Source organism: Convolutriloba macropyga, chromosome 2 (genome assembly GCF_964194025.1).
Source record: "Convolutriloba macropyga chromosome 2, txConMacr16.3, whole genome shotgun sequence".
Taxonomy (NCBI): Eukaryota; Metazoa; Xenacoelomorpha; order Acoela; family Convolutidae; genus Convolutriloba; species Convolutriloba macropyga.
In genome coordinates this window covers 35,863,326-35,874,207 of record NC_134469.1, presented here as the reverse complement: position 1 = coordinate 35,874,207, position 10,882 = coordinate 35,863,326, and the positions used below count along the sequence as shown (strand labels likewise).

The following is a 10,882-nucleotide window of genomic DNA, read 5'->3' as shown; positions in this document are numbered from 1 at the left end:
TTGGTAACACCTGAACTTTTAGGGAATTCACCTATGCCTTAAACTAACTGTCGACAAGACCAGTCGTTAATAAGATTAAAGGATGACGCAACAAAATGAACATCAAAATGGAGAAATTCAAAATTTCACTATTTTACTAAACAAAATGTGCTATTGAAACTACTTAATATAGGTAGAAACCTTCCAACAGATTATACTAAGCTTAATATTAATGGCAGTGAAAGACAACAGGCAACAAAAGCGACGATGGCCAGAATTAAAAACTTTCTAAAACAATAGATTCTTAATTAGCTTAGTGGTTTTTAAGGCTTTCGTAAGCGAAAATCAGATCAATTTTAGTAATTTTACTTTTATTATCGCTTAACTGATGATAATACAGATATATTAAACCGTAAATATATACAAACAACACTAGAATGTTAATTCCTTTTGAACATTTAACCAATGACAAACTGTACAAAAGATCATGTCTGTAGTAATACTCATAACGTAACAGGAAATAAACCGTTACAATTACTGCATCATATACGTTCCACTATCAAGCTGCAGATGTATGTTGCAAACTAAGATACTGATATTTCTTTTCTGCGAATTCAATGAAACCCTCAATGTACTAATACCCATCGAACCAATGCGAATTATAAAGATGGCGCAATTGACGAAATGCTGGAGTCAGGAACAGATTCTAGGTGTGAGGAGGAGCAACTACTCTGTGAGATGCTGTCTGTCATCACTGAGAGCCGCTTATTATTTATTAACTCAAACTTCTTCAAATCGTCGTTCACTGTCCACACCACCACATCTTTACCCCAACTCTCCGCCCAAGCAATAAAACGACTGAAACAAGATTACAATACAAAAAGCGCACTACCAATTTATCCGCATAACACATCATCAAGAAGTATAATTCATGATGGATATTTCACCCAAAAAAGAAGATACAAAAAATTGTTATCCGGCGAAACACATGAAGCTCGGTGTAAAAGAAAAATAAAATCAGGTGGCAATGCCAGACAATAGCAGCGATTGTTAATCACTGTTGAACAACAGATCAAAAAAGCGGAACAACTCTCAACGTGAAAGCTAAAATACGGGAATCAAGTCTTGGGAAAAATAACTCTATAAACCACTCACATTTTAGTGCCGCTCACTGGTTAGGCTTAATTGAATTCACAACTCTGATTTCTCTGCAAACCGACTTTGAAAATCATCACAAAGTGGAAAAGACCCTAAGAATAAACAACGACTGAAATAAACAAGTTTTTGAATTCTTTACAAGACGACACGACAGGGAAGAATGAAACTTAAAAAAGTCCAGGGAAAATTAAAGATACGAAGAGCTGCTAGACAAGAATGCAAGAAAAGAGAGCCCTTAGATTTAAGAGAATTCTTTGATTACTGATAGATAAACAGAAAAGAAATATTTTTGTTAAAAGGATACAGTAGTAAGTAGAATGCCTAACAAACTTATTCCGTTGTTAGGCATTCTCCAGTTTCTTAATCAGAGGATGCAGGGCCTAGCATCAATGCCAAAAATCATTGAAGATCTTTACTAAGAGCTACAAGAACAAAGTTCAAAGAACGGGCACCTAAAATTGAGCTTTATACTTTTATCCATTTCTAATTTGATTTCGTTTTTCGATACTGATTCTGTTCACTTTAGATTAGATTGCTGACTAACTGCAGCAACGTGAATCAAATTTTTAAGACGAATTTAAAAAACATCCGGACAAATACTAGAGTTTTTACTGATTATACAAAAAAACTAGACGTAAAATGGACTATGAATTGAATAGGAAAACCATTAAAAAATCAGATCCCCGACAAAATATAAAAACCCAGTAAAAAACAAAGTCACAATGCCGCATTAAAATTTCACTCTACAAAAACTCGACGCCGCAAAACCACTTTGTTTATAGCTCCACTTCCTGTTTGACAGCGCCCCAATACTATTCAAATTCCTTGAATTGTAAAAAAAAAATAGCGGGCTAAGTCCGAAATACAATCCCAAGAATTAAATGGCAATTAATTAAAAAATATTGAACATAAACGACTAACGTCGCGTGAATTGCTCTCAAACGACAGGCGAGAGGTTGCCTCCGTCAGTAGCTAGCCACGGTTCAGTGAAGCTAGCTTTAGCTTAAATGAGGGGGCGTGAGGTGAGCGCAGCGGGGGTTGGGGTTGCACCGTAGCGCGGGGGGCAACGGGGGATTAATTTCTAAGAACCGCCCTTCACACCATAAGTATAAGTCTCGAAAACAGTTTCTGTGAATCACTTAATTGGAGACTAATGAGCTGAAAGGCTGAGAAAGAACTTACTGCCCATTGGGCGCTACCTCTCTATCCTGTTTTAGATGACAAGTACTCTAATGGGTCAGACGAAAAATCGGTCAACCAAAAAATCGCATAAAAGAGACCATCAGGATTAAGACAATTGCTACAAACTTCGTTTGAGAGCAATTAACCGGGATTTCCTAAAAACTGCCAATTTAGTCAGTTTTGATTAAACATTTTTATTGTAATTCAGCGTTAACGGGGGTAATAGATGATGACATCACGTCAGATAACAGCAGCTGATGTGCGGCATCAACAAAAGATTTAAGGAAAGAGAGAGAGAGAGAGAGTGAGAGATAGTGTGAGAGATATCGCGAATGAAAAAGAGAAGGAGGAAAACCCATGGGAAAGAGAAAGAGAATTAAGAATATTTTCCATGATGCGATTCGACAATGCAACTTTTAATTTTTCTAGCCTTTTTTTAGCAATTGTATATTATAGAAAAAAAACTGTTTCCCAGTGAAAAAAGGCTCAGAAACAATTTTTTTTGTCTCTGGAGTTCTGTCAAGTAACCCATCTGCACGACTTAAAATGTTTCGTTGGCCAGTAATGATCGTTAAACTCAAGGACAAAAATATTTAAACATTTTAAGAACAATGGCAAATTTTAACAAAATTTTGCTAAAAATGGTGATACTAATATCTTCAGAACCATTTAACTTTCTCAAAAGACTATCCAGTATCCCTATTTCAAGCCCTAAATTTTTTCACTGGCTCATATAGATCCATGAACTTGGAACATGATAATAGTTTTCGAAAATTCGGAAAAAAATAACTTTAATTTTATATAAAAAAAATTGCTGGACTCGAGTCAAGAAAATATCGATAACCATTTCATAAACCCTAGAAACTATGCAGCAGCTTAGTATCAAACCTTCGAGGAAGTCCCGGGACCCTGGTGCGGGTAAAATCGAAACGACAAAAACAAAACTAGAAAGAAATGCAAAAAATTAATAAAATTGCTTAAATTCGTGATATTAAATCTTGAAAAATATTCCATTACTTTAAAAAACTACGCAGTAACTTATTATCAAATGCTACAGGAAGTTCCTTGGCTCTTGAGGCTGGAGGAGAAACCTAAAAATGACAAAAATGAAAAAAATTGCAATTTTGATAAAAAAAAATTGCTGAAATTTGTGATATTAAGATGTTGAGAACAATTCCAAGGCCAATATAAATATTATTGTCAAACCCTTAATGAGGTTTTCTAGCCCCTCGGGTTGGCAAAATTGAATTATGACAATAAATGTCAAGTAAATAATGATAATAAAAAATTATAAAAATGCAAGTTTTGTAAAAAAAATGCTAAAATTCGTGATGTTAACCATTCCATTACCACTAGAAACTATGCAGTAAACCAGAGCGAATTTTTCGTAAAACCGAGGGCTGAAAAACTAAAAAATGACAAAAAATTTCAAAACACTTGAAAAAAAATGTGAACATCAGTATAAATTTGCGTTTTTGTTTGGAGAAAGAAAACATATAGCTCTTAAAATTGTCATAAGAAGTACCTAAGTTTTGCAAAAGACGACTATCAAGTTTAACAAGCCTCAATGTTAGACCGGTCCACCAAAAAATTTGAAAAATGGACGAAAAAACACTTTTGATTGAAACATTTTGGGCTAGAAAAAACTCCTAAAAATTACCTTTTAACCTTAAACTACGGCCTTCCCAGTAGCTTCACCAAACTAAGCACTTGAAGGACTACTAAACGCGGCTAGGGGCCTCTAATGAAACTTAATGTCCGCTGGGCACTACCTGTTTATCCCGTTTCTAGGGACGAAAAATCAAATGGGTCAGACGAAAAATCGGTCCAACAGGACTAATATAATTGCTACAAACTTCGTTTGAGAGGAATTAAAAATGGCAATTATGGATGGGCAATTATTGAATGTTTATAACACTTAAGGCTCAAAACTAATTGAATGTTCAAATACTTCAATTGCAATTTGCTGATACTGCATTCAATGCTTATCCCAATAAGCCAAACCAAAATCCAAGGAAAAAAATCGACAAAAACCGCGAAATCGAATTCACACATACAGTTTCATAAAAAAGAATACCTCACGTCAGAACGCGAGGATCGGATAGCATGAGTTCAACATAATCGACTAACGTCGGGCGAACTGCTCTCAAACAACATGCGAGCGCTCGGTTTCGGTAGTAGCCAGCTGGGAGGCTCAACCGACGGGGGCATTGCGTTGGAGGGTTGGTCGAAGGCCCTCGAAAGCATTTTAAAATTATCCGCGGAGAGCTTCATACTACTGCAGCTACGGTCGCAAATTATTTCTACAGCAATCCTAACACCAAACAAAAAGGTCAGCGGTGTAGGCAGTTTTGTAGCAAAATAGAGATTTTGAAGTTAGGGCGGTATCCTACATTTGTTGTGTAAACCACCCCGGTTTAAACGACCTTTGTTAGCATGAGTTACTTACTCGTCCACTAAATCTTGTGAAACTGACATGAGATTGAAGTCTAGCAGTAGTGGATTGATGTAATAGAACATCATGTGAAGCTTCGCTTGATGCACAATCGTAGGAATCACTCTAATCATATAAGAGAAACCTCTATATTTCCGAATTTCCCCAAGTGTAAAACGCTCAAATAGTGGAACCACAGGAATGTTATCGTCTCTCTGCTTCAGCTGAAACAGTATTGGTAATTTCAATTAGCAGGAAAAAAAGAAAACCTGTTGGATCTTGGTTGTCCATTAAGCATTTACTGTTAATTTAATGAAGTACTTTTTGGACACCAATTTAAACAGAGTTAATAAATCGATACAAGGGGAATCGGTAATGTATTGTTCCAACCCCTCAAATGATGTAAAATGAGCAAAATTTAAGAACTTATTATTCTTGTCTTCGATACTAGCAACTAAAAATTATTTAGTTGGATACTAACAAATTTTTCAGTAAAGCACAAATAATCAAACGCTACTGCATGGACTCTAATATTACTGTAATAATATGAAAAGACAGTAATAGTACTGCTCCAAATTAAGAATATCCTTAACGAAAAACTATGTTCGACCTCATTCCTGAAAATTGTGTTTTGTTGCTCCCTTCCTGTCTATATCTCAACTCACTTATATGATAGCCGATTTTATCATATAGCAAAAATTGAATGTTTAAGAACTTAACTGAAGAATAAAAATATTATGAACTTGAGTGCTAATTGCTCTTGCTAACAGTTTCTGAAAGTTCTAAAAACAATACCATAAAACCATTAAGTAAATAATAATCAAAATAGCATCCAAAACATTATGTTTACTCCTCTCTGATTGGTTGATCGAGTAGGTAATAAAAATCAATATTTTATTGTCAGATGACAATCAACTGCACTGAATGCTCTAACTGCCAAATCACTGATGTTACGTGCGTAGCATAAGACATAAGATACTTATATAAATGGAATTTTACTATTAACCAAAGGATGAAAAGGCATTCAAGTGGTATTAGCCAAACGTAATGTCCTGATTCAATTATGTTCGTTGTATTTATGGATAGCTAAGAGGTAACCCTAACTGTGTCTTATAACATTAGACTGATTGGCGGGGTCCTTCAGAAGGTGGGCGGGGTTGGACAAATACTGTTTCAACTTGCAGTAAAATTTCCAGTTTTAGGTTTCTAGGATTTTTCACAGAATCTAAGTTTTACAGTTCAATTTTCGGTCCCGTTGTTCTGATGACTCAAACTGCTCTTCAAAAGTGACACCAGCAATATTCTTGTTTCCAGATTGAAATTAGCCGCGTGTTTCTATAAAAAAACTACATGAGCTTTCAAAAAAAAGCAAACTTCAATTGAAGTTCATTGCTAGAAAAATATTGCAATAACTCAAATCTCCAGATTCTGGAAGCCAATTTGTATATGGAATCGAAAAGGATTAAGTGAGATTATGAATCTTGACTACTATTTGTGGAGAATGTTTACTTTGTAAAAATTATACCCCCCGGATAACAACGATTTTCAGGAAGCTCTTTGTGTAGATATGTGCAAAACTAAACAAACGTTTAAAAGTGTAGTTGTATATAACCCACCACGCTCAAACAAAGTTCAATTTCTCAATATGATGGATAAATTTTTAGAAAATCTAAGTTCGAGCAACAAATCGGTCATTATTTGTGGTGATATGAATTTGGATATTATGAAAAACAATTTGCTGAGCAGAAATTACTTTAACAGCAATACAGCAAATGGTTTCTGTATTTCCTCTCCCGAACCAACACGTTCAACTAATGAGTACGGTTCTTACTTGGACCATTTCAATTATCAAAATTTGGATAAGTTTGTTTCTGTAGAAAACCTAGAACATCAAAATTTTCATAATCCCGTTATTCTAACGTGGCGAACAAGTGAAGATATAAATAAAATTGATTTAATGTTCCGAGATAATAGTTTTGTAAAAAAAAAGATGCTGTGAGTCGCTATAAAATGGCATTGGAAGCTTATCTTAACAAAAAGTGACATTGTTTACAAAAGTGTCGATACTTGCAATGCTTTTTCCACATTTCACCAACATTTTCTTAAAGTGACAGAAGACTTTGCTCCTTTAAAAAGTGTCGATAATAAACAAAAAATTCCGAAGTGGTTTCATCGTAGGTTAAAAAATTAACGTCAAAAAAGAAACCATGCTTTTCATAAATTTACAGAAAACAAAAATAATCATGACCTGCTGAAGAAATTTAAAGAATGTAGAATAAGGCTGGAAAAGCAATTAAAGTTGCGCAAAAAAAACTTTATCTAAATTCTTTCCAAAAATGTTTAGGAAACCCTAGACAGACTTTCAAACTACTCTACTCAATGAGGTTAACGGCAAATCATAAATCACAGAATTTTCCTATCCTAAGCAGCTGTTGTCAGAAGCTGGATGATTCTTCGGATAAAGATAATGCAAACGAGCTCAACAATTTTTTGCTTCCATAGGATATCAAGTCAGTAGGCCCCTAAATAAAAGTTTCTAACCTTCTTTCCCTAGACAACAATGCTCCATGTATCTTTAAAAAACTACTGCGAGAGACGTGGGGGAAATTTCAACCAATCTTGACAATAAGTCATCCTCAGGTGTTAATGATATAAACAACATACTGATAAAATTATCTTCAGATATCATCAACCCCTACTTGGCGTTTCTGATAAATTTTTTATTTGACAAAGGTATTTTTCCTAAAGAACTGGCTCGAGCAAGAGTTCTCCCAATGCACAATGAGAGGTCTATACTTGACCAAAATAATTAGAGGCCAATTTCACTTCTGGTAGTTTTCAGTAAAATTTTTGAAAGAGCAAGGTACAATCGCGTGCACCAATATTGAGAAAGTTTCTTTATTTTATAATAAGCAGTTTGGTTTAAGATCTAAGCATAGTACAATTGATGCACCAGTTGAGCTAACCGAAACTGTTCGCATGAGACAACGAGATTCGTCTTTTTGGATTTAAAAAAAGCTTTTGATACTATCAATCATACATTTCTTTTGGAAAAACTAGAGAGATATGGAATTAGAGGCAACTGCTGGAACGGTTCAACTCTTTTCTGAGTAATAAAATGCAGCAGGTTGTAATTAATGGTGCTTCTTCTGATTGGTGCGAAATCAAAAACGGTGTTCATCAAGGATCGATTTTGGGCCCTCTTCTGTTTTTAATTTATATAAACGACCCTCCTTTAGTCTGTAAAAATGTTGAAATTTTAATTTTTGCCGACGATACTAACATAGAAGCAGTTGGGTGTTCTGTTGAAAATATAAAGTCAGATTTAGATAGAATAATCTTTTGGCTTGCGAGTAACAAGCTTGTGCTTAATCTTAGTAAAACAGTTCAACTTAACTTTTAAATAGGGCCAGCCAATCTTAGTTTCCAATTGAACAAAACTGAAATCAAGGTGGAGCATTACTGTAAAAATCTTGGGATAAAATTAGATAGTAAGTTCTCCTTTCGAGCTCATATCGATCATGTGCAAATTAAGTAAACAATGTGGTATACTAGCAAAACTCAGACATTATGTTCCTTGGAATCAACTAATTTCTTACTACAATTCAAATGTGACACCACTAATTCAATATGGTGCCTTGGTTTATGGCTGCTGTACATACTCAGCGCTTCTACCGATCTACCTATTGCAAAAACAAATTTTAAAAGTTATAAATTTTAGAAAAAAGGCGATCACTGCAATGATATTTTTATGAGGCACTCGTTGTTGACTATCTACGAGCTAAACATAAACGAATTAATTAAATTTGTTCTGAAATCAATCATGGTCTACACCAGCAACATTTTTGCAAAAATTTGTTTCAATTTAAATCGAACGACCGGAAAACTAGAAGTGGGATTCTTAACTTGCTAAAGGAACAGTTTTGTAAAGTTCAATTCAATACGTTTCAGAGGTGCTAAGCTATTTAACAAATTAAAGATAATGCAAATAATTCCCGCTAATTCAGAGAATGGTAGTCAATTTAGAGAATGGAAGTGACAAGTTTCTGTCATAAATTGAAGAACTCATATCTGGTGTCGAACTATGAGCTAATTAGATTCGTTTTTAACCGAAGTGAACAACAATGTTGAACATGTGCTACTCTAGTTTATTGAATTGATATCCCATTTGAATAATTTGTTTGCTATATTATGCATGTATTTAACGAACGTATATCAAGTCATCGTTGTCAATATATTATTGGGCAAATTGAAAAAGAAGATCGCTCTGATCTCGTTATTTGTCCACGTTGCTTGTTTATTTGCATCTATTCAACAACGAAATTAATTCTTTCTTTCTTTTTTTAACGATCAATTTTTCAAACCAAAACAAGATAATTCCTTCCTTTTAAGCAAAAATTTAAAAACAAACAAGGGATGATAAGATACAACTGTGACAAACGACTTAAAGGTTCTAATGAACTTTTCACCATTTTGTCTCTTCTGTAACGCCACTCAAGAGTACGGACACAAAGGTCAATGAGTAACCTATGGCTTAAAATATATGCAAAATAACAATAAATAGTAATCTCTTAAAGACATTTTTTAAATTAATTTTTACGTCTTTCAGCCATCAGACAAAACTAAATTTCCTCCATTATTTTTAGATGAAATATTCTTTCGCTAAATTAAAAAAACAGTGCCCACTACAAAGTTCTGCATTAAATGAACAAAGTTTTGTGATTTGTAGGCTTTCTATAATCTCATAAGCAAACGGATATGGAAAAAGCATATTAAATTAAACTTTCCTCAAGGTAATTTCCTTTTAAAATCAAACAACAGCTTTAAAAGTTGAAAAAACTAACGCTTTGAAAACACTAATTCAAAGAGATAATGAAAAAAAAGAATTAAAAAAAATTAAAATAGAATAAAAAAAACTTAGACGCTAAGAAGATACGAGATTTATTTAGGAAAACAAATTTGATCTGAGTTTCTTAAAAAATTATTTGCATTCTCGATTGAATTCTCGATCGTTTGTCGGTTAACTTTGAGATCATTCCTTCAGAAGCCGTTCCTGCCATAAAAAACACAAGCACCATACATACCATACAGAGAGAGAGAGAGAGAGAGAGAGAGAGAGTTTGAAAAAATGATTTAGCATTTTCGGGAAGTTAAACACACACGGAAGATTGCCGGAAAATAGCCGTCATTGATTCCCATAACCCCGATTGGGATTGTAAGAGAAGATAAAAATGCAAAAAAAAACTGATTGATGCAAAAAAAAAACATTCTTAAAGTGCAAACTATTTTGGTTTCATTTCGTAGTTAGACATATTCCTGTTTCATAATGAGAGGATAAAGGGGCTAGCATCCATACCAAAAAGCATTAGAGATGGGAACTGCTACACATAAAAACAAAGTTTCAGGAGCGGGCATCTAAAATTGGCTTTATTTGTTTATCCTGATTCTATTTTTGATCCCGTTTTGCGACAGTGATTCGGTTCTTTAGATTGCTTTGCCGAGCAACTGCTGTATAAACGCACTTTAAGCAGAATGAGCGAACAATGAAACTAGCAAAAACGAAGGGAAGCGAAACAGAAATTAATTACCAACGAAAAAAACCAGAGCAAGACAAGTCCTCCTGAAATACAATCCACAGATATGAAAAAAAATCTGAGAACTACAGAAACTATGCAGTATACAGTAACCTATTATCAAACCCTATCCGAAACAGATAGCCCACAAAATTAATACAAAGATAGCTCAAAAATAATACGTCTTGCAAAAGACTTTTATCAAAATTGACAAACCTCAATTTAAAACTAATCAAACAAAAAGCTCGGAAAATGACAAAAACGTAAAAAATTAAACATTTTCGGCTTTGAAGTCCTCACGCAAAACGACCTTTTAACAATGAATTAAAGTCTTCCCTGCACCTTTTTAAGCATTTGAAGATGAACAACTACGAAAGCCAGCTGAGGCCCTCCATTGAAGCTTAATGCAAGTTGAACTCTAACTATTTACCCCTTTTCAGCAGCACAAAATCTTGGAAAAATTGTGAAAACACATAGCAGTACAAGTCCTGAAATACAACCCAAAGATTGGAACGAAAAACTTAGAACTACTGTATAATACCAGCAGATCAATTGA

The 10,882-nt window shown here is 34.2% G+C and overlaps 1 protein-coding gene across 2 annotated transcripts in view; it reads right to left on the bottom strand.

Moving 5' to 3' along the window:
* Window positions 1-329: 329 nt before the first annotated feature.
* LOC142335248 (glycerophosphodiester phosphodiesterase 1-like) overlaps window positions 330-10,882 on the bottom strand; it is a 170,349-nt gene continuing 159,796 nt past the window's right edge. For both annotated transcript variants that reach the window (XM_075383665.1, XM_075383666.1), the window contains 2 exons: window positions 4,769-4,977; window positions 330-837 (listed from right to left, as the gene is read on the bottom strand). In XM_075383665.1, the coding sequence (XP_075239780.1) occupies window positions 639-837; window positions 4,769-4,977 (408 nt within the window). In that variant the 3' untranslated portion in view covers window positions 330-638. The remainder of the gene's footprint in view (window positions 838-4,768; window positions 4,978-10,882) is intronic.